Source organism: Heteronotia binoei, chromosome 5, assembly GCF_032191835.1.
Source record: "Heteronotia binoei isolate CCM8104 ecotype False Entrance Well chromosome 5, APGP_CSIRO_Hbin_v1, whole genome shotgun sequence".
Taxonomy (NCBI): Eukaryota; Metazoa; Chordata; class Lepidosauria; order Squamata; family Gekkonidae; genus Heteronotia; species Heteronotia binoei.
This window is the reverse complement of record NC_083227.1, coordinates 169,524,078-169,548,781: the sequence shown is the minus strand read 5'-3', so window position 1 is coordinate 169,548,781 and position 24,704 is coordinate 169,524,078. Positions and strand designations below refer to the sequence as shown.

General features: G+C 45.0%; 1 protein-coding gene across 1 annotated transcript in view; it reads right to left on the bottom strand.

Annotated features, from left to right (window-relative positions):
- Positions 1-24,704, bottom strand: part of ADGRE5 (adhesion G protein-coupled receptor E5) — a 121,532-nt gene that overhangs the window by 57,778 nt on the left and 39,050 nt on the right. The window contains exons 4-6 of the mRNA XM_060240703.1: positions 22,881-22,973; positions 17,678-17,827; positions 6,708-6,851 (exon numbers count right to left, since the gene is read on the bottom strand). Of these exons, the coding sequence (XP_060096686.1) occupies positions 6,708-6,851; positions 17,678-17,827; positions 22,881-22,973 (387 nt within the window). The remainder of the gene's footprint in view (positions 1-6,707; positions 6,852-17,677; positions 17,828-22,880; positions 22,974-24,704) is intronic.

The window sequence follows — 24,704 nt, the reverse complement described above, 5'->3', positions numbered from 1 at the left end:
TCTTCAACAGTTACAATTAATTATAGGTCAACCTGCTCGGTAGCCAAGTGGATGTATGTTAAAACACTGTAGAAGCACACTGCACATCAACACAATGGTTCCCCTTCCAAAATATCCCTAATGTGTCCATTCTGTACATCTGGCTAGATCTCAGTCTACTTAGTCACCTCTAGGGGCATACCAGACTATGTGGCAAACAAGTTTAGCAGGCAAACATACCATTTTCAACAGCTGGATCATTTGTGAGCTGAACCTTAGATCCCCTTGCCTGGCCACCCTCCAATTCCAACAGCTTCCCAGGTGGTGGAGTTTCATTTTCTTCTGGCTTGTGGGCACTTTCCAGCTTGTACAACACGCGAATCTGATTCTCCTCCTGGTTTACAGGCAGTTGAGTCAGGCAATTAAATGACTCGGTGTTGGGGACGATAACTCCCATGTGAAAAAATGTGCATGCATAAAATAACTTCAGCACCACTAACTTAAATGAGCCCCAAACAGTAAGACCATTTCCACACGTTATAACTTCCACATTGGTTTTCTTAAAATCATCAAATTTTCCCAATTTGTCCACACTAATTTCGACAGCTCCAGGAGTAGCTTTGAATCTAGTGGCCTAACATACAGTACTTGAATCTACTTCCCCCACAAATTTTTAAGTATAGACCTACTTTTTCTGTGGTTTTTTTTTTCTTTGTGTATAGACTCACATTTTCCCAGTATGAAATTCTCAAATTTTAGCCACTCTTTTGTGGGGTCACCATATCACCTCGAAACTCCACCCATGCCCCTTCATTCCCTCACATAGAGAACTGTTTTAATTTTATAAATTTTTTTCTATCCATTGCATTACAATGCTGGTTTTTATTTTTTGTTATATTACTGCATTATAATGCAGGGACGTAAAGAGCAGCGTGGTGAAACTTAAGTTGCTTGTTATTTGTAGTTCATGCGCAAGTCCTTTCTTTCTTTTAAAAATTAAATGGTTGTAATAATGCTGTCGTATATTTAATGATTATAAGGTGTATGTTATTTTCCTTAGAATTTTAAAAGGAATAAATAATTGCCGCATCATAGAAATTTGCCAATGCACTGAGTGGAATGCAAACTTCCTCCAATAGTGAAATCTGCTGAGTGTGGGTGGAGAATTTGAACAAAGGATATTCATCAGCAGATGGGAGGAACAGACAGGGGGTTGTGCACCTGAGCAGCCATTTTCACTCAGGATCTATTTATTACTCCTTGGCTTTCTTCCAAGTGATCAACAATATCTTCAAATGCCTTACTGACATCAAGATAAATGATGTCTACAGCATTCCCCTGATTCAGCAAGGTAGTCACTTTCTTAAAAAAAGAGATCAGGTTAGTTTGACATGACTTGTTCTTGAGAAAACCATGCTGGCTCTTAGTGATCACATCCATTCTTTCTAAACGTTCCAGGACCGACTGTTTGATGATTTGTTCTAAAACTTTTCCAGGTATAGACATCAAGCTGACGGGTCAGTAGTTACCCGGATCGTCTAAGGTGGGATGTAAATCCAATATCATCATCAATCATCCTTCTTCTTCTATAATATGTCATGTTTGTGTAGGAAACAAAATTGTGAGGTTTGAAGTCATGCAGCCCAGGAAGGGGGAAAGGGAGGGGATGCAAGAGAAGTCTTTTTTGGTAAAGAGAGCTTGACGAATGTATGCTTTGGATGAGCTGTAAGAAATTATTCAGAGATGGCAGAGGTGGGACTCAGAGGCATCCTTTGCAACAGTGATGAGAATGGTGCCCCCTTCATTTCCTTGGGGTTGAGGTGGGGGAGAGGGTTTGGCACGCTTCAATTCCAAAGCATCTGAAAGGTGCTCCCTTCACTTGCTTGGGGTGGGGGAAGAGGGTTTGGCATGTCTGAATCCCAAGTGGCTAAACCTCTGTCTCTCCATGCAGATCAGCAGCAGTTTAGAGGGGAAGGCGCTAAGAGCTGGCTAGCTATCCCCCCCCCCCCCCCACATAAAGGGTAATCTTAACGGTCTACTCAGAAATCAGAATACTACTTAGGTGTCTTCACTGTGAAAGCAGTTCAGCTCTTCGGACACATGATTCTAGAAACCTTCAGTATGTGTGTAGAAATCTGAAGGATGCTCATGGAGTAACATTCTGGCTTTAAAGGGCTTTTTCACTAATGTCAAGGACATTTTTGTATGTGTGTTTCTGGCCATGGCTTGTGTGAGCCTTCTCTTTTCAGTCTTTCTGTTCTGATCAACTCGATGGAGCATTTCAGTTTTGTTTTGTCTGTTACTGATGAAAGCAGAAAAGAGTAACATTACTGGGGGTGGGGGTAGAATCCACACTAGAAAAAGAAATAACTCCTTTGCCCCCCTCCACACCACTGTTAAAAAAATACCTGAAAGAGATAAGAAAAAATATAGACATGTCTCTGTTTTTTAAATCTGGACTTATTACTTTCATCCTAAACTGAGGTGTTGGCTATGTGAAGGATTCCAGCTTAGAGCTTAACCCTTTAACTGTCACCTCACCTCACTGAAACATTGTGACTATATATAGGGCTAATGGGGGATTGCAGTTGCAATTAAGGTAGTTAAAGAGCCACAAAATGGGTGATGCCCCCCACTTATTTGCCAGATACTGTGAATTCTGTTTTTCGTTAGTCACTATGTGGTAACTATTCTTCTTAACCAAGAAATGTGAGGATATTCTCATATATGTGTCATATATGTTCTCATATATGGCAATTTTTAAAAAAACTTTCCCAGTCCTTACCAGCCTTTTAGTTTATGATACAGCAGGATCTTAAACAATGACTGCATCCATTGTTCATGTGTCCAGGGCTCGTTTCTCATACTGAGCCTGAAACATACTTTTAAAAATTGGTTGGGGGGGGGGCGGAGCAAGCAGGTAGCCTCGCCTGGGGCACCAAAAAGCCTGCACTGGCTCTGAAAAACACACTTGTGTCCCAAGACAGAAGCTCCCCCAATTCTTCTTCACAGGTTTAAGCATCTTGTCTGTGCTCTGGATCTTCAAACAAAAGAGGAGCTGGCAGGACTGCTGCTCTATGTTATGCTGACGACACTCCTAAGATATATCAAAAGCGAGCATTCAAAATGAGCAACATCTCACAAGCAACGTCTGGTGCACTCGAAATAAGCGGCAGAGGCTGAGGAAAGAAACACCTTTGTGTGGGCCGGGAAAGGGTATATTTTGAATCCTAGCCAAAATGCATTTCTTCTTTGTACTAAAACAAGCAAAAAAAATTAACTTGAAGAATAAGGTAAAGAATTTAAATTGTTTTATTTCCCCCAATAACAAAGTGAAAAGGCACCTTCCCAAATTTTTAAACAATTACTTTCCCACTCACATCCCAACCTAGGAACTATTTACAGAATAAGGGAATAAATAGCCAACCTTTCCCCAAATCTAACAGCAAACCCAAGACACTAACAACCAAATAACTCCCTCCTCCCACAAAAAATAGTTAGCTGTGAGGACAGGGCTTCAATATGGCTCACAGTCAGCTCATTTGGGATCTCTGACCCCTTTCTTTCTATCCACCTCTACCTCCTCGCCACTGTGCTCAGGTGAGCATTAATGTTTTGGTTTGCAGAAGGGAGAAAACAAGATGTTTATTCTTTTGATAATAAAGTTATTAAAGTGTGTGGTTGGATTTATTTCAGGTATTACTTGTATACTTATGACGCAGCTCCCTTCAGAGGTGCCAGAGGCAAGGAGAGCCTCCAAAGATCCTCCATCAGGGGACCCTGGGCAGGAACTTCAAGGGGGGGGGATCAAGATCACTGGACAGTATAAAATACTTTGAGTATTTTGAGTAAAAACCAAGGTTCTGGAAGATGTTAGAAACTACTTTCTCTAACTTTTAATGATGCTGTATATACTTCTGTTTCAATAACTGGGGCAGGAAACCCAGAAACAGGGGATCTCTCTCCTCCTCAGCCTCCAGACTCTAATCTGGTGGACTCCTATCTGGAGAACTGGGTTTGATTCTCCATTCCTCCACACGGAGCCAGCTGGGTGATCTTGGGCCAGTCACGGTTCTTTCAGAACTCTCTCAGCCCCTCCTACCTCACAGGGTGCTTGTTGAGGGGAGAGGAAGCGGGAGGAGATTGTAAGTCTTCTTGAGACTCTTTAAGGCAGAGAATAAAAGCGGGGTATAAAAACCAATTCACATTCTCTTCCTCAAGAGGCTCCTCTGCTCATTCTAGAGACTCGTGGTGGTGGTGGTGGATGGATAGCAGCTGTTTTGGCCCCCCCCCCCCCGAAAAATTGGGAGAAACAAATTAATAATTGTGGATATTACATACCACCAACATGCAAATAACCTAGGAAAAATGATAGCAAGGGCAGTGGGTTGGGGTGAGGTATGACACCATGCATCCTTGCAAGTCACAGTGCTGGAGCAAAGGACACTTTTGCACTTCATCTGTGTTTGTGGATAGTGGTGGTGACCTTTGACAACACCACTGCAATGCCACCTGAGCAAACTATTTCTTGGGATGATGACTTGGGGAGTTGTCTGAAAAATGCACCGCTGTCAATCAGTGTTGGCTAAGTTTGTGGGATGAAGTTCATTTTTGCTAAGAAAAAGGGGGCTTTGAGCAGTGGGTGCAACATAGGGCCATTGCCACATCTGGTGGCAAACCTCTTTTTTGGGGTATGCTGTGGGAGTTGGAAAAATATACCACTCTGAGTTTGCTAAATTCATTTGTGGGAGCTAAGTTATTGGGGTGGGGGGAGGCACTGGGTGGTGAGGTGAAAATACTGCACCATTGTCGTATTCCCATGGCAACCCACTGCTTCGGTGTTGGTTTGGGTTCTTTGGAACATACATCAATGGCAATCTCTATTATCGAAAGTGGGGGGCTATGACCACTGCAAAAGCAACCTTATACTTTGAAAACTTTCAGTGGGGGGGGCATTCTTCCAAAATTATGTCTTTTGAGGGGGAAGATCAACACTCTTGGGAGTGTGGAGAACATTTTGAATGGAATATTGTGAATTTCTGCTAGGAGAGTTTTGTGAGTGGAATGTGTGCACACAATTTTGAAGCACACTTTTGCAAACATTGCCACACTGGCAATGTGGGGTGTGTGGTGGATTAAACTTGCTTGCCCTCATGCCATCTGTCCTCCCATCTTGGCACCTGGCAGCTTTCCAAAGTTTGAGCAGGCACACATGAGCTGCTGCAGGCCTGTAGCCAGGATTTCTCTTTTTTTTGGGGGGGGGGGTTAATTTTAAGGGGGCACTTAATTAAATTACCTGGCTCTGAATCTGTTTCTAGTTCTTCCTTTCATTTTCCCTTCTGCCTGAGGTACTTGTTGCTCATAGGGCTGAGTGAGCCCCAGACAAAAATGGTAACAGGTGGATACAACTTATCTCCATTATCTCTGTGCAGCTCTCATCAACTCATCAAAGGAGCTGGAGGAAAGGGAAGGAGGTTCCAAGCAGCCCAGAGCTGGGGGGGGGGGGGGGCACAGAAAAAAAGTTTGGGTGGAGGGCCCCCCTCTGGCAGTCCCCACTCTCTCAACAGCCACTTCTCTGGCAGCCCCCGATTTTCACATTGCAGAAAAGCTCTAAGTCTTTTAAAGAAAACAACAACGTGTGCTTCCTTCCCTCCATGCTGCCAGCAAATGTTAGCAGAGGAGAACAGAACACAGATGCAAATGCACAACTGCCAGAAGCTGGAAGTTAAGCTTAAGGGAACTCAATACTTTGCCATGGCTCAAAACAGAGGGCACACAGCCCTCAAAGGAAGGGCTTGCTTCCCTCTTTGGTTGTTGTTCAGCAATGGCAGCCTCTTCCTACCCACTGCACTAGCTCACCATCTGCCTCTGAAAAGTGGTCTATAATCTATCTGCACTGCATTGCTTCTAATAGAATAAACTGCTGGATGTGCATCCAAAAGCTCATTCTCAGACACATCAGGATCCATATTTGGCTAGACATACCCTCATGTGCGCTGTGCTTTCCACTGAAAGCATAGACTTTACAGTGGGGAATGCAAGAAGCATGTTATCAAAAAGCATTTCTTCCTTGTAGCACATTTACAGTGACTGCAGGAAGCCAGCCTGCACAGTTCATACTACCTCACTAACCCCATGGGAACCAAGAAAGGCCAGTGCAGGCTGGAGAGTGTTTGAACCCCAGGCACTGGAAGTGCCAAAAACATTGTTGCACGTATCATAATAGTCTGAAATGAGTCCAAAGAACAGAGGGTGGTTAACTGTTGTCAATCATCCAAGCTGGAAGAAGGAGCTGTCATGCCAGCATTCTATGGGAGTGGATACTAGTTATTGCTGTGGAGATGAACCATTTGTGAAAGTTGTAAAAAAAATGCACTGGGTGGCCTAGTGAGATGTTGTCTGAGCAGAAAATGACTACTGTCAACACATCTGAAATCCAGCTTTTTTTTGCACATGGAGAGCCACAAAACAAGCTAGGCCAGGAAGGTCATTTTAATTTACTGAAGCAATCCGTGGACCTATGCTTTATTTTGTTTCTTGTGCACAAATTTTTGAGCAAAATATTACCACAGAGTATTTTCAAATGCTCTACAAGTGTACCTTTCCTCAGATTCTGTAACATTCTCCTAGTTGTATCACAAGCCCTTTCTGGATGTTGCATAGAATTTTAGACTGCAGATCAATTGATGTCCCAGCCCCTTCCCTCAGCCCCAAGGCACAGAACTCACGCTTGCAGCTGCTCTTTGTTCTACTGCCATGGGTGACTTCAGGGTAGCTAATATACCCAGGTAGGCATGGGCACCAAAATTTCCCTGGGTGGTTTTTGCATTCGGCACCTTCACCACACGGGTTTGAGACACACTCATCAATATCTGTAAAGACAAAAGGAGAAACTACCATGAGAACAGGACAGTTGAAAAGGGAAATGAGAAGCAAAGGCAACAAAATATCTCTGAGGATACAACATTTTGCTGTGTAAACTGGGTGTTTGTGAGGATGAACTATAGTTGTGTGAATTAATTAGATGAGAGTTCCTGAAAGGCATTTTGCATAATGTGACATTTTGAAAATTCTGCCCTTAATCTGTCATGTATTCAACACAAATTGCAACTAGGCTAAACTGCATGCCTTGAATTTAATGAAATTATAAAATATATACATGGCATGCAAGAGATGATGCAAGTTACAAGTGAGAGTGTTCCATCCTCCTCTAGCATGGGAAATACTCCATGCACACACAAGGATTTCTCACAGCATGCACCAAAAATAATGACGTATCCTAAGGTGCCATTTTCCAGCACCGTAGCAGCTTCTCTGAAGAAACAGCTTTTCCTTTTGTAGAGGAAGGGAGGGAAATCTTTGCTGATTCCCTCTTCTTAATGCTGACTCTCAATTCCCACCCTCCCAAACACACCTTGTTGTTCCTTCAGGTCCACTGACATATAGATTCACAGTTGGGGTGTGTGTGCAGAAGGCTGCAGTGAAAAGGGGGGAGGCAAGGAAGCTGCTTTCTCCATGTGTAGTTCCATTGCTGCTGCTTAGGATCCAAGTCATAAGAATCCGAATACTCCTCTGTGTACAAAGCTCCTTACACACCAGGGGTCCCCAACCCCCAGTCCATGGACCGGTACTGGTCCTTGGCCTGTTAGCAACTGGGCCGTGGAGCAAGGCCGCATCACTCCTTTTGCCTGGGCCTGGCCGATGAAAGAGACGGTGCAGCCTTGCTTCAAAGCACTACCTCTTTCATTCGCCCAGGTGGGCAAAAGGGGCAGTGTAGCAATGACCTTTGCCTACCCCTCATTTAAAGACCCCCATGGGAGGGCAGGGATGGGGCGGGGGGGGGCAGCCTGGGGTGGCAAAAACCCCAGCATCACCACCCTACACCAGTCCATGGAAAAACTGTCTTCCACGAAGCTGGTCCCTAGTGCCAAAAAGGTTGGGATCCACTGTTACACACAATACAGCCTTCCTAAGCCCAGCGGATTCATTGGATGGGGACCCTTACCTTTGGAGTCAAATGAAACTGAGCAGAGTGCCATCAGAATTTCATTTTTAACTTAAGCTGCACCATTAAACCTTTACTGGAACTCAGATTCATTTCAAATATAACTTTTCAATATTATGCAATTAACTTGTAAAGATAATGACAAATTAATAACACCTGACAGATTATAAATTAATAAAAACAATAAATCCCATATTTAAACATACAGTAATCTGGGATAACATTGGGTTCGAAAGGCAACATCCAAATAGCTGGAATTTCTTCTCCTTCTTGCTGACCCATTTCCCAGAATTTTAGCATGCAGAAGAAGAAAGGATCAAGAGAAAGATCTTTGATGTTCTGGAAGGAACATGGAAATAGGATGCTTTCACAGGTCATGAAACTGGCACTGAGGAGCTCTGCTGCAATGCGGACTAGATGAAAAAGCTACTGGAAGGCAGTTTGGCTTCATTGCCTCAGTTTGGTGTAGTAGTTAAGTGGAGAACTGGGTTGGATTCCCCACTCCTCCACTTGCACCTGCTGGAATGGCCTTGGGTTAGCCATAGCTATCACAGGAGTTGTTCTTGAAAGGGAGTCTCTGAATCAGAGTCTCAGGGCAACTTACAATCTCCTTTACCTTCTTCCCCCACAACAGACACTCTGTGAGAGCTCTTTCAGCCCCACCTACCTCACAGAGTGTCTGTTGTGGGGGAAGAAGGTAAAGGAGATTGTAAGCTGCTCTGAGACTCTGATTCAGAGAGAAGGGCGAGGTATAAACCTATGGTCTTCTTCTTCTTCGTCTCCTCCTCCTCCTCATGTGATTTCCTGAAATTGGTTGCTAAGCCATACATTTTAGCAAATTACAAAATTCACCATTTCCTCAACCCTCTTTCCTTCTCCTCACATTAAAAGAACAATCTGCCATCCGGTGCAAGTTCAAACACTGCCAGATCTTTTACCAGACCAGTAACAGAATGCTTCTGCCGGACTGCTTTGCCGTGGCAGCTCTCAGGTGCCTTCTGGGCAAATGACTCACTCTTTCAGCATCCCATGAATGGACAACAAATACGTACATATAAAACCTTTCACTGTGAAGGTTCCTTCAAAAGTTTCCTTCAGAAATGGAGACACTCATGATTTCAAACACTGTTGAGGCACTCATGGCTACTTTATCCACCAAAAGGTTTCAGAGGTTTTAAAGGGTAGTCATGTTGGTCTTCAAGAGAAGAGCTAGATTCAAGGCCAGCAGCACTTCAGAGACCAACAAGGTTTTTGGGGTTTGAGCTTTTGAGAGTCAAAGCTTCCTTCATTAGATACAAGTTGGAATGGAGGTTTCTGAGTCCTTCTATCCCAGTCAGAAGGTGGGAGGGGTGTTGCAGAGAAGGAACTCAGGATCAGTGTTACCTCTAAGCAGAGTTAGTGTGAGCTAGCTCACAGATTTTTAGCCTCAAGCTCACACACTTTCGTCTTAGCTCAGGAAAAATGGCCCCAGAGCACACTAATTTAGGCAGCAGCTCACAACTTTAATGCCAGTAGCTCACAAAGTAGAATTTTTGCTCCCAAGACTCTGCAGCTTAGAGGGAACATTGCTCAGGATGCAGAGGTACAACGCCCCAAGAATTTCCCTGCTGCTCTAATCAAGCTGATTACTATGTGCACTGTACCTCTGCATCCTGAGGGCCTTCTCTACAACTCTCCTCCCACCTTCTAACTGGGATAGAAGGACTCAGAAATCTCCATTCCACCTCTTATCTGATGAAAGGAACTTAATAATAATACTTTTTATTTATATCCCGCCCTCCCCGCCGAAGCAGGCTAAGGGTGGCTCACAAAATATTAGTTCAATACAATACAATAAAATCATATAATTCAATAAATACTACATTAAAAACCATTGTTTAAATCAACATTCCAATTAAAATTAACATTTATGGTGCTAAATTTCAGGTTTTTAATAAATTGATGGCGGAATACAACAGCGGCGAATCTATCATTAGCTCAGCATTCAGCGAAGGCCATCTTAAAAAGAGTAATCTTGCAGGCCCCGTGGAATTGCTCAAGACTCCGCAGGACCCGCACTTTGTCCGGAAGTTGATTCCACAGGTATGGAGCTGCGATAGAGAAGGCCCGTACCCTGAAAATCTTGTTGGCTCTGAGTTGTCCATGAACTTGAATCTAACTGTATTAGCCTCCAAAGGTTATTCTAATTGTGAATTTGAGCTGCTAGTAAAATCATCTGGCTCCTCAAAAAACTAAGTTTCCTACCATCTATAACTGTCATCTACAATAAACAGCAATTCAAGTTCATGCTTCTGCTCTACCAGCTCCTGCTCCAGCAGCATGGACAGCCCACCATCAACATCTTGCTCTGTCGGCATATAGGTCTTGCTCAGTGCACAGAAGCCTGTTAAATTAGCCAACCTTGTTGGTCTCTGAAGTGCTGCTGGCCTTGAATCTAGCTCTTCTCTTGAAGACCAACATGACTACCCTTTAAAACCTCTGAAACCTTTTGGTGGATAAAGTAGCCATGAGTGCCTCAACAGTGCTTTGGCGTGGCAGCTCTCAGGTGCCTTCTGGGTAAATGACTCACTCTTTCAGCATCCCATGAATGGACAACAAATACGTACATATAAAACCTTTCACTGTGAAGGTTCCTTCAAAAGTTTCCTTCAGAAATGGAGACACTCATGATTTCAAGACTTCTTTCTTTTTTAGTGGATGTGCCCTTATTCTAAGAGGTTCTGAGGTTGATGGTAAGAATCTTGGGTATTAACCTATATGAGACCAAATGGAATCATATATCTTAGGCAAGTGTGCCCTGATTTGTGGATACTTAAATCTGTGGATCAGGGCCACTTTGACACAAAGGAGACTTTTGTTCAAATGTAAGAGACCCCCCAGATTTGCAGAAAAATCTGAAGTCTTTTTAAAAATTGATGGGGAGACTTTAAATCACTCCCCGATGGGAGAGCATTGTTTGTGCTCGTGCACACAATGGCCTCCATTCATTCCTCTCTCTGGAGGAGAGCAGAGGAGCAGCAGCAGGAACCACCACTGCTTTGAGGGCTTCCAAGCTGAAAAAGGAGCCCCCTGGTGCAGAGTGGTAAAGCTGCAGGACTGCAGTCTGAGCTCTCTGCTCATGATCTGAGTTTGATCCCGGCAGAAGCTGGGTTCAGGTAGCCGGCTCGAGGTTGACTCAGCCTTCCATCCTTCTGAGGTCGGTAAGTACCCAGCTTGCTGGGGGGAAAGCGTAGATGACTGGGGAAGGCAATAGCAAACCACCTCGTAAAGAAGTCTGCCGTGAAAATGTTGTGATGTGACGTCACCCCAGAGTTGGAAATGACTGGTGCTTGCACAGGGGACTACCTTTACCTTTACGTTAAGCCGAAAGTGGTGTGAGGAAAAGCCCCCTTTTCCAAACATCGTAGTCACCAGCATGGTTGCCAGGGCGCCTGGAGAAGTGAGCTCGCACACGTCTGGCCAGAGAGTGTGGGCAAAGCTATCCAGGAACCTAAACGGACTTATGTGTACAAGCAGCCACAAGGTATGCAAGCACTCTAACCCGGTACAGAGTGCTTGCTAACACACATGGATGTTTCCCCGTCACCGCATGGGCCAGCCATGGAGCAGAAGAAGCTGCGCCGCCAAGGAGCTATCCAGGCGACTGGTTGTGAAGTGCTGAACACGGAATCCACCGTGTAACGCTAACACCACTCGTAGCCATCTTCCTGCCAGGCTGGACTTCATTCCCTCATAGTGGAAAGCTCACGTACACACCCTATGACACCCTTAGCCCACAAGCAACCCATCTGCTCCATGAATGGATTAACAGCTCAACTGTTGTTCCTCTTTGTATGGCAAAACGCTAGACAAAGGATCCTGCCCAGAAGATGATGGGAAAAGAGGAAGAATATCTCCTGCTAGATTCAAGTCTTTTGTCTAAACCGGGGATACCTAGGTCAATATTTGATTCCCTATTGTCACCTTCCCAGATAAGCCCATTTAATCTTAAGTATTTAGCCATTTCCATTCTTTTCCCCGACTGACACCTTGGGGCTGCCCCAGGCCCTGTTGCAATCTGGAAGTTTCCAGGTACACAGGACCAAGGCGAAGTTCATTGGTCAAAAGCAGGCACCCAATTAGGTGCCACCCATGGACTCGCTATTGGCTCTGCGAATGTCCAGCCTTCATGGTCATCGCAGAGCCTCCCCTTTCTCCTCCCTGATACCTCCCATTCCCTGAGGGCTCAAGAGAGTCCTTATAACCTGTGGACTAGCTACCCACAGGTGTGCATCTAACAGTATCCCAGTTCCGCTGTCTAGATCCATCCCCAATTCTGGCCACAGTTTTGGGTCCATTTCCCCTGTCCTCTTATGTCGCCATTGGAGCCTTCCTCGAAGACTACGATGGTAAATATTACCCTGTGTGTCTACCCTTATATGTTTCCCTATCCATCTATCTATATTTCTTAGGACTGTGTGTATGTATGATTGTATGGGTATTTTTATCTTGTATAGAAGACTATATTTTTCTCAATAAATTACAATTGGTTTTATTAAATTAGAATCCTTTATTGAGCATCACTCTCTGGCTGGTTGAACCTTGTATACATTGGTAAAAAGATTCCTAGTGAGCCAGGTGCCCACCTAACTAATTCCCCAACCTCGTTTGGAGGGCATTTCGGCTTACAGTGGAAGCAATGGGGAAGGGGAGCTGTTTCCACCTCCTGGGATCCTCCTTCCCACCCACTGCTGACTCAGACTCAGGGCTGCCACTCCCCAGACTCAGTGCCATCAGACTCCAGGAATCCTTCTCCATCATTGCTGCCCCCAAGGTGGCTCCCAGAGGCTCTGCCTAGAGTGGACCAAGCAGCCAATGACAGTAGATGGCAGCAGAAGTCATGGCCAGCTAGAGAAGAAGTTGGGCATGCAGCACCACTCTTTCCTCCCTTCCTCCACCATGTTGCTGTTCTCCACCTCTGTCAGGGAAAGAAAGACAGATGGCAGGGATCAGTAGTGGCTCTGCTACTGATTGCCACAGCTAACGCCCCTCCCAAACTGGAGATAATGTAATTAAGAGGAAGTGGGTGTGACAAGAAGGAGGCTGTGCCTCTTTCCTCTATCACCCCCACCAGGTGGCCAGTAGGATGACAAGGAGACAACAGTCACTGCTACCCTATACAGGGAAGTGCCCAAATGCCTCCCCCAACCCATCCTGCCCATTGTTAGTTCTTCTGGCCCAAGAGCCTCTTCCTTTACCTCACTATGGAATGGAGGTGATATTATGAAGAGAGATTCATAGTCAACAATGAGGCAGCTGGTTCATTCCCCCTCCACCAGCATGTGTCTGCATGTAAAGGCAACTCTGTCTCTCAGACTGGGGCTGGCAAAAGCTAGAAATATTTTCAGCTCTCCCCATCTACTGCCACATTACTAAACATGTTACTAATTTACCCTGTTTCTTCCCCAGGACTGCCAGTGTAAGGGGGAAGAGCACCCATATGCAGTTTTGCTTTTCTGTAACAAGCAAAACAAAACCCCCCAAAACTATTGCCACTGACTCCTACCAACTCTTCTTTGGTCGGTATGGCATCTACACTTCACTTAGGCAGAAAAGCAATGGTAGGGGAGGAGGAAGTGGGGAGGGGGTGCAGGAGGAATTTCTCTTTGAGTTTCCCTCGGGATCCTGTTTGTATCTATTAATTTAACTTAGATTAATGGTAAAATAAATTCCTATGATACAAGAACTGAGAGGGGGGGGTCACATGATTATAGCTGCCAAAGTCACACATGCAAGATACTGCACACAAGCAGAAGTGCCACCAATTTGGAAATGGCTGCATAAAGCATGGCATCATTTATTTATTCAGGGTATTTCCACACTGCCTCTTCAGAGTCCACAGTAGTGGCCTAGCACAACATCACAATATTGAAAATAAGGCATTGAACAATAAAAAGCATGAAAACTATTCACAAAAAAGTAGAGCATTAAAAAGCTGGTAACATAAAACAATCAATTAAAAGCCTGAGTAAAAAGGTATATTTTGACACAGTGTCTAAAAGAAAGTAAAGTGGGGCCTAGGTGAGCCTCAAAGGGGAGGACTTCACCACAGAAAATGCCTCGTCTCTAGTCACATCTAAATGTGGGGGGGGGGGCAGTGAATAGGGTTTGAGAGGCAGATTTTATCTGGTTGGCTGCATCTTATAGGAGAAAACAGTGTTTCAGGTAGAGGTGTCAAACTCACTTGTTAGAAGGGCCAGATCTGACATAAATGCCACTTGGTCAGGCTGGGCCCTGTGTGCCGTAATATGGAACATGAAGTGCTGGTAGGTTGCCGGGTATGACTCAAGAAATATCTGGGGACTTTGGGGGTGGAGCCAGGAGCAAGGGTGTGAGAAGCATGACTGACCTCCGAATGGAGTTCTGGCCATCTCATTCAAAGGGACCACATGCCTTTTAAATGCCTTTCCTCCATTTAGAAATAATGAAGGATAGGGCACATTCTTTTGGGGCTCATAAAACTGGACTCCCTAGTCCAATCTTTTTGAAACTTGGGGGGTACTTTGAAGAGAGGCACTGAATGCTATGCTGAAATTCCCGAGGGAAACTCTACCTTAAAAAACAGCTCCCCAAGAGCCCCAGGGATCAATTCTTCATTATACCCTATGGGAATCGGTCTCCATAGAGTATAATGAAGTGCCCAGCAGACATTTCCCTCCCCCACTCACTTTCTGATGACCATGAAGCGGGGTGAGGGCCACCAAACCAGGGGATTCTCCGCCCTCAACTGGGGATCGGCAAACCTAGGTACCGTGGATATAAACTTTATAAAGGCAATTTCAGATGCTAAATGGCAACAACAGGCTTAACTGGATTAGGTGTGATATGCAGAGGGATAGTAGGTGTGCAGATACCAGCATTTGCACTGAGAAAGGCAACCTAGGTCTCAGTTCAGTCCAGGAGGATGCAAAGAATAAAATGGACATAAGTCTGACATTAGAAACCACAACATTCAAATGAGCCCCAGAGGGCACTGAGGTCATCCGGGAAAAACCGGTTGAATGTCCCTGGGCCAAGGGAGGCCAGACTGAAGGCCACCCGGGACCGGGCCTTCTCTATCACAGCTCCACTACTGTGGAATCAACTCCCTGAGGAGGTGAGGGCCCTACGATGTTTAGATGGATTCCGTAGGGCCTGTAAGACCCACCTTTTCAAGATGGCCTTCAACTAGTGACAAAACTAGTGACAAAGCTAGAGGCTGCTGAAAATGCTTTTATTCTTTGAAACTCACTGATAATCTGTTTATAACGCTTTATTGTTAACGCCTTATTGTTATGCTAATTTTAATAATTTGTAATTGTTTTAACTATGTTTTTATAAGTATAATTGATGTAATGTGTATTTTATGTTGTGAGCCGCCCTGAGCCTGCTCCGGCGGGGAGGGCGGGATAGAAATAAAAAATTATTATTATTATTAAAAACCAGTGGGGGAACATTGTAACCTTCCAGGACATTCAGTTGCTGACCTAAGAGAACTAGTTCTCTTACAAAGAAATGGAAGTAGGTTGGGTTACTTCACCCTCTTGACCCACTTCCCAGGCTACTGCACCGCTTAGCGCTCTCTCCCTCTCTCACTCACTCTAGCTTTGCCACCAGTGCTAGCCTGCACTCCTCCCCGACCTCTCGTGGCCTCCTTTTATTCCCTTTTACCCAGCTCTACCACCACAGGGCATCCTTGCTGCTAGGCTCCACCTCTACCCTTAAGCTTGGATGTTCAAGCAGGGTTCCAGACAGCTGAGCAGCTTTCTCTTGGCTTGGATGCAGTGGCACTAGCCACTGCAGCTCCATGAATGGGCCCTGTTTAGTTGGAGCATGGCCTTCTGCTGCCACAGGGACTCCAGTCCCATCCCCTTGCACTGCCCACTGTTCTCCCCTAACCCAGGGATGTGCTCGGTGCGGCTCTCTGCCAGCATGTTCCGGCCATGGTGGGACCTCTTCTCTCAGCCGTTGGTTGATCCCAGACTTGCCCGGTCCCTGATTGGCCTCTTGGATCCCCTGGTAAGTTGAGGAATCCTCAAGTGGAGTTGGGGTGCAGGCCTCTTCTGCCAGGGCCTAGAGGTCATGTGTGCCAGCTGCGGGGAGGGGAGGGGCAGTCTGCTCCAGGCCCAGCCAGGCCCAGCTGGTACATAATGAAACAGTTAAAAGAAGCAAAAGTGTGTGTGGGGGGGGAGGGGGTTATATGAAAAAGGTGGGAGAAGAGAGAGGGAGACTCACTGAACTGGAACATATGAAACCATAAATGTATTTTTAATACAGCCATCTACTTCCAGTCATTAAAGAATAGAATTCAATCCAAGTGTTCTAATTCCTAATCAGGGTCTTTTTTTTGAAAGAATAAAATCCCACACAGGCACAGAGAGAGCTAATCTTAAAAAAAAAAAAAAAACTTTTCAGAATAAGCCAAAATAATTTTCCTTTCCCCTTATCCCAACACATCTCTTTGGGATTTGTGTGTGTCTCTCAAAGTAAACAGCAGAGCAAGCCGATTTCAATGTAAATTCTGTTTGTCAGAAGAATTCCCCTTCCCTCCCTCTGAAGAAGTGTGTGTGCACACAAAAACTTATACCTGAAATTAAAACTCTGTTGGTCTTAAAGCTGCCATGGAACTCCAACTTTACTCTGTCTCTCTTGTGCTCTCTTGCCCTCCTGGAGGAAGGGGGGAGGCTTTAGCCAATGGAAGGAAGGGAGGCTTGGCTTTGTATCTCTCCCACTCTTTCCCTCCCTCTCCTTTCTTCCCCGAAGGAGAAGGAGGAGGGAAGAGACCTCAGCCAATAGAGGCTTGGTTTTGTATCTCTCCCACATAATAATAGTCAATGATAATTAGTCAATAACAAATTGACTAATAATAAAGAAAATAGATCTTTTGGAAAAAGTCCCTATTTACTTGTAGCTATGTCTCATTTTATTCTAACAGATGTTTCAAAATATTGTGAAAAGGTATGTGCTTCAAATTCCCTAGAAACCTAAATCCTTTATTATTTATTAACTTTATATCCCTTCTTTCTCCCCAGTGGGGACCCAAAGTAGCTTATATTATTTTATCCTCACAACAACCCCATGAGGTAGGCTGGCTGAGAGTGTGAGGGCTGCCCAAGGTTACCAGGTAACCTGTCATGGCAGAACAAGTAGTCAAACCTGGGTCTCCTAGGTCGTAGACCAATGCTGTAAACTCTTCACTGCACTGGTTCTCCAATTATAAGGCATGCATTTTTCTTATAGAAACAATATTTATTTATTTCCTAACCTTCTGCTAACAATTGATTCTTTAAACACTTTTAATGTCTCGTTTTAACATTTTCCACATTTCTTTATTACTAGATACTTTTGTAGCTCCATTTATTTGGATATTAATTTAATTTATTATTCCTCATACTGGACTCTTGACCACCAATAGCAAAGTTGGCCAACAATATATGGGCCAATTCATGCAGTGACTGGAAACAAAAGAGCCACCGTGTAGTTTGTGAGATGTTCACACCCACATTAGATCGTTATTTTGCCTCATCTGTAATTGTTCAATCTATTTTCTTCAGAATAGAGTGAGAGAATCCCTGTGCATGCAAAAAAAATGGCACTACCATACTGAAGCCTCTGTTGCTGTCGGAATATGAACAAAGAGAAATGCTGTGCCTCAGACAACACAAGAACCCTTACCATTGCATGTGACCTCATTGGCATTCTTGAAGGTGCTCTTCCCAGTGCTGGTGTGGAATCCTTCTATGCAGCTGCAGTGGTAGCTTCCATAAGTGTTGTTGCACCGGGCATGTCTTCCACACCTGTCAGGCTTTTCGCACTCATTGATATCTGCAATACAGGAAAACAAGCTTTGCGATCTGCCTGTTGATTGTCTCCTGAATGCACTGAATGATGAAATCTCAGGAACTGAGAAGTAGCTCATGGGATTCTGAGTCATATCCATTGAGACATATCCATTGAGACATCAGGCTCTCTGAAAAGAGCTCTCAGAACGCAAAGACTGGTGGCCTTCCCTTTCAGCAGTTTCCCAACCTGTCGGTCAGGACCCAAAAGTGTGTAGTGAAGCCTCCTAATGGATGCCCCTGCCCTTTTCATTGTTTACAGAATCTAACCCTGTAAACAATATCTTCCATGTCCTATATTAGCTGGTATTTTTCCCTCGCTGCATGTACTGTTGTTCAAGTTAAACATGTACTGATGGTTATTGACATTGACACAATCTGCTGTGCTGGGAGTGATCTTGGATACCTCCCTGAGCATGTCTCCTCCATTATGTCCTCAGGAGGGAGTTACAGTCTCTGGACAGAAATCTACTGGCGGTCCCTGGCCCTAAAGACATCTGGTAGCCCTTAAATAGGACTAGGGCCTCTTCAGTCTTGGCCCCGCACTGGTGGAACTCTCTGCCAAATTCCATCAGGGCCCCGTGGGATCTTATGCAATTCCACAGGGCCCGCAAGCAATGTTCCCTCTAAGCTGTGGAGTCTTGTGAGCAAAGAGTCTACTTTGTGACCTACTGGCATTAAAGTTGTGAACTATTGGCATTAAAGTTGTGAGCTAGTGCATAAATTAGTTTGCTCTAGGGCCATTTTTCCTGAGCTGAGACAAAAATGGGTGAGCTGGAAGCTAAAAAAATTGTGAGCTAGCTCACGCTAACTCAGCTTAGAGGGAACACTGCCCGCAAGGCAGAGATGTTCTGCCGGGCCTTTAGTTGAGGACAGCAATGGTTTCCATCTTGTCTGGCACCCCCCTCTGTTCTTAATGCTTGCTTTGCCACCCTTCCCCCTGCCCACAAAGTAGCTGGCAGTCTGCAAATCTGGAAAATTAATGTATTAGTCTCCGGCATCTGTTTTTATAGGAAAGGAAAGGCCCCCTGTGCAAGCACCAGTCGTTTCCGACTCTGTGGTGACGTTGCTTTCACAATGTTTTCACGGCAGACCTTTTTTTACAGGGTGAACATATGAACATATGAAGCTGCTTATACTGAATCAGACTCTCGGTCCATCAAAGTCAGTATTGTCTACTCAGACTGGCAGCGGCTCTCCAGGGTCTCAAGCTGAGGTTTTTCACACCTATTCGCCTGGACCCCTTTTTTTTTTTGGAGATGCCGGGGATTGAACCTGGGACCTTCTGCTTCCCAAGCAGATGCTCTGCCACTGAGCCACCATCCCTCCCCCTGTCCCACTAAGTGGTTTGCCATTGCCTTCCCCAGTCATCTATGCTTTCCCCCCAGCAAGCTGGGTACTCATTTTACCAACCTCGGAAGGATGGAAGGCTGAATCAACCTCGAGCCAGCTACCTGAAAACCCAGCTTTCACCGGGGATTGAACTCAGGTTGTCAGCAGAGCTTAGGACTGCAGTATTGCAGCTTTAACATTCTGTGCCACGGGGCTCTTCTTTGCCACCCTCCCCCCCTGCCCACAAAGTAGCTGGCAGTCTGCAAAATCAGGAAAATTAATGTATTAGTATCCGTCATATGTTTTTATAACATATTTCTATTTTGTTCTTAGTTTTATTTGGCAAATATTTTTAATGCTCCTGTACATTGCCCAGAGCCTTGCAGTAATAGGGGTTGGGTGACATAAATTTGATGATGATTACATGAGTTTCTTAGAATCTTAGGGTGGATTAGAGGGAGTAGTGGGGAAGAAAAGGGTGATCAAAGGCTAGAATGTACCTTCCATATGCAAATATTGTATATGTCAGAATGCTACTTGCTTTAGGTTCATGAGGCGACTGCACCATTTGTTGAATTTTTGTTGGTTTCTCAGAAACATCTGGTTAGCCAGTGTAGATGGTGGAACTACATGGGTGCCAAGGCCAAAGTTTGCCTAGGGTGCCAAAAATCCTTGAGACAGTCCTGGATAGATCACTCTACCAACTAAATTTGGACATGTGGGTGACCATACTGAAAAGGTTGGGAACTGCTGGTCTGAGGAAACCCTCTCATCACACAACAATTATTAAGGCATATTCATGACTTCAAAGCTGATGCACTAACTAGGAAAATTTGGTCTGAAGAATTTTGAAGTGTGTGCATGGGGGTGGGATTAGATAGCTCTTTCCCAGGCAAGGCACATTGATGGAAAATAGCTTGCAGGAATCTGACAAAGGGAGCTTTGAAACGTGCATGTTTATATCTTAAAAATTTTGGTCTTTGAGGTGTTATTGGGCTCAAATCGACTATAGTTTTTATAGTCATGCTAGAAATGTTTAAGACTTGATAATCCCCTCCCCCTCCCCCAAAAAAGTGGCAAGGAAAAGCAGGCTCTTCTGAGGAGTGCATCTGATCATCTTAAAAAGAGCGGAGGTTCTGTCGCTCCCTGCGGTGCGGTCCCCGTTTCCCCTTCTGGTTCAGTAGTCTTCAGAAGGCAGACCTGCTGGTTCACCGGTGGTCACTACAGGTAACCAACTATACCAATCTTCAGAAGCATCATCAGTAACCTCAGGATCAGATTCAGGTACACAGGGTGCTCTAGGCAAATCACTATCAACATTAGAATGTTTGGGCTTATTCAGCTTTGGATCATAGACTGTAGCCTTTTCCCACTGAGGGATATCCTACTATGAATCCAATCTCAGTCCTTGCATCAAGCTTCCCTCTATTTTCTCTAGGAACATATGCATAGGCTTTTGCTCCAAAAGTTTTAATATGCTTAAGTCCTGGCTTCTTGCCAAACCAAGTCTGGAACGGAGGATGGCTCTTGGTTTTTAACATCAAGCTGGTAGCTTATAGCATGGACTGTTTTTTGAACTCTAAATGGTTTTTTTTTTAATCTGGATCGTTTTGGAGAGCATTTAGAAAGCAATAGGCAAAAAGCTGCTATGCTGTGCAGACAAGCCTCAATTTTAAGATGACGTCTTTTTTTCCCCTCTCTTGCCATTACTGAGAAAGTTCTGACAATGAGCTTTGAATTCAGATTGTCTCAATCTGGAAATACTGCAACTTTTGTCTAAAAGCCTTAGATGTGCTAGAAAGAGAACTTTTGGAGCTTTTTAACCCTTTTTCTGTGGATTACGTCGGAGACCTTGGAATAGCCTTGCTGCAACCACGCGCACACATCCAGTGATGAAGGAAGAATCTTTAACCCTGCCCTGCCTGATTGCTGTGAAAAATGTCAAACCCAGAGAGAGCAGCCACTGGATCTTCTGTTTCCACATCTTCAGGAACAGCCACTGCAAATCTTGGTTTTGGTACCATGAGTAACCTACCAGTGATAGGATTTAGTATCCTGAAGTTAACTACGAATAATTTCTCATTCTGGCTTTTGGGCCTAACGCAAAGACTTGAGATTTATGGAGCTGAAAGAGTTTTGTCTGAAAATCCCCGAGAATGAGCAAGAAAAATCAAATTTTAAACGGCTAGATGGTTTTGCTTAAACACTTGTTTTAGAATCTCTTGAGGCATATGAAATTCCTGAATTGCACACTCTTAAAACTGCAAAAGAAATGCTTGAATGCTCAGAGAAGCCGGGTGGAAGGGGAGCCGGGGGGGGGGGCAGAATATCAAGAGTCATCTTTGTATTCCTCTTGCCATATTTTAGTTAAGCTGTTTCCACTGACATGCTGGGAAAGCATAGATTAGACACCTGGACTGTGAAACTAGGGGTGGATTCCAAGGAGGGTGGGAGGAGGTCGTGCCAAAACCAGGTTCCTGCTTTTGGCTTTGCTGTGTTTGTACTTGAAAATGTAACAGTTGGGGTGAGGGGTTAAAAGGAGAGTCCCTGGGCTAAGACGTCAGTCTTAGCAAAGATGCTGTACTCCCTTATGATGCTTATGGAATATTGCTGAATTACTGGACTGCATTATTCCTTGACTCGAGCTTTAAATGCTTTCTCTTCAGGTTTTTGAACCAACTGATGACCGTACAGAAAAGCTAAGCTGCACTTAGTGCCAGCGCTAGGGTCTCTGCCACTCTAGGCAAGCCCCCCCCCCTGACTTTCTGCCCTGCTGCCTGTGCCCAGAAAGTTGAGAGTGGTGGGGTGGCAGCATGTGCACTCCTCCTAGGAGCCTTGCTGCGGCAAGGGAAGGGAAGGCAGGTTCTGAGGAGTGCACACACTGCTGCCGCACCGCTGCTCTCCCCTTTCCAGACCTGTGCTTCAAGCACAGATCTAGGAAGGCAAGAGTGGCAGGGTGGGGTGTCATGTGCCACTGCAAAGGAAGGCAGGCTCCTCCAATGAGTGCATACACTTTGCTGCTCTGCCAGCTTCAAGCGGCAGGGCAGCAGCATGTGCACTCCTTAGAAGAGTCTGCTTTCCCTTGCTACCTCCACCGCCCACAGTGCCCCCTCTCTGCCACCCTCCCACAGGCTGCAGCATTTCTGGTGGGTGGCAGCAAGGGCAAGCGCAGCAGCGGGAGGAGGGGACACCCAACCCTGTGGCGCCAGCATGCCCTAGATGGCTGCCTACTTATTTATTTATTTATATTTGAACTTATATCCCGCCCTTCTCACCGAAGTGTCTCAGGGCGGCTTACAACGTTGTAATTTACATAGATTCAATTTAAAGACATTTACATAATACAGTTAAACCATAATTAATAAAACAGAGATAAAATAAACCAGCGGTCTGCAAGTACATTTTTGTTCCATCCAGAAGGTTTTCTCATTGTCAGTTAGGTGTTATAGGCCTGCCGGAAGAGGGCTGTCTTACAGGCCCTGCGGAACTGCCCTAGGTCCCGCAGGGCCCGCACCTCCTCCTACTTGGCTGACTGGGAAGCGCTGGCCTTGTTTGGAATATGTTTGATTTCAGCCTGGTGGGGAAGCTGCGAGAAATGCCACTAAGAAGCGGTGGAAATGGAAGATGTGTTGCTTCTTGCTTCCCAGGTTCAATATTAAGTCACTCTGTACTCAGCAGCACAATTACAAAAAAAACAGCCTTGTTACCGCAATAACAGTTTATTTCATTTTCTTCATTTTCTCCAGGGTCATAATCTACACATTTGACCGTTTTTTCAGGGTTTCCAGGAATGATGCATTCTGTTGGGAAAGAAGAAGGAACAGCAGCTGGTTAGAATGTCCCAAGCCACAGCACTCCCCGCCCCAGCCCCATCAGGAGACGCACCACTTGAGCCCACATCTTCCAGTTTTAGTCAACACCTCCAATTATTCCATTAACCTCCTTGCAGAAGGTGCCCTACTTCAGACATTCTACTCCACAGGTATGGGAATCAAAAATCTGCACATTTTATTTAAAAATTTCTGCAAATATTATTTGCTTATAACATACCATTTTATGTTATTTGCTTATTAAATACCATTTTATGTTATTTGTTTATTGCATACCATTTTACATGCACCCCTTTGCCCAGATTGCCCAGAGGTATGGGTTGGGCTGTCACCAATATGCTGCTGACACCCAGCTCTATCTACTGATGGACGGCCGGCCCGACTGTGTCCCAGAAAATCTAGATCTGACGCTGCAGGCGGTGGCTCAGACTGAGTAGGATGAAGTTGAATCCAGTGAAGACAGAGGTCCTTTGCCTGAGTCGGGGCGGTCCGGGAAGGGAAATTCCTCTACCAGCGCTTGACGGTGAGCCACTGAAAATAGCGCACAAGGTCAAGAGCTTGGGGGTACTACTGGAGCCTGCCCTGACAATGGAGGCCCACATAGCAGCCACAGCTAAATCTGCTTTCTCATCTTAGGCGGGTGAGGCAGTTGGTCCCCTTCCTGGATTGTGACGACCTGGCAACAGTGATCCATGCAACGGTCACCTCGAGACTGGACTTCTGTAATGCCCCCTACATGGGGCTGCCCCTGTGCCAAACCCAGAAACTACAGCTAGTGCAGAACATGGTGGCCAGGCTGTTACTGGGGCTCCCTAAGTGGGAGCACATACAGCCGGGGTGTGAGAACTGCACTGGCTGCCAATAGTGTACCAGATTCGTTACAAGGTGCTGGTTATTACCTACAAAGCCCTATATGGTCGAGGACCTGTCTACCTTAGGGACCACCTCTCTCCATACATTCCCCAGTGGGTACTTCGATCTGGTTCTCAAAACTCACTGGTAATCCCAGGGCCGAAGGAGGCCAAACTGAAAGTCACCAGGAAAAGGGCCTTTTTTATCGCCGCCCCCCCACTGGTGGAACCAGCTACCAGAAGACGTACAGGCCTCATGGGATCTTGGCCAATTCCTCAGGGCCTGCAAAACAATCCTCTTCAAGATGGCCTTTAACTAACGTGGTGTTTACAGCGCAGATAGAATGCTGTCACACTGCAAAGTGGAATAATACTTAGATCTTAGCGCTAAATGATACGTAATGCTGATTTTAATTCTGAATTGTATAATTTTATTGAATGTATTATTTTATAGTTGGTATATTTTACTATTGTGGATTTTTATGTTGTGAGCAGGCTCAGGACGGCTCACAACATAAAAATAACTTCAAATGCTTTCAGAAATTTTTCTGGAATTCCATTCCTGCAGGTTTAGGTGCTTAAGAATCTCAATTTTCTGGGATTTTGGATACTTTACTTCTAAATTTACTCCTAAAAGTAACTTGGCAAATAACTTCACATGCTGCGGACTTTCCCAGCTTATAAAGATGGAATTTTGTAGTAGAGGTAAGGATGCCAACTGGCCTGGAGAGAAATGTCATGTCCCTTTGATAAAGACTTAATGTTTAGAAATGGGCAGTTGAAGCTTTTTGTGGCACTGAAGTAAAGCTGCTGCAGACCAAACTGATATTAAAGGGACAGACAGAGGACC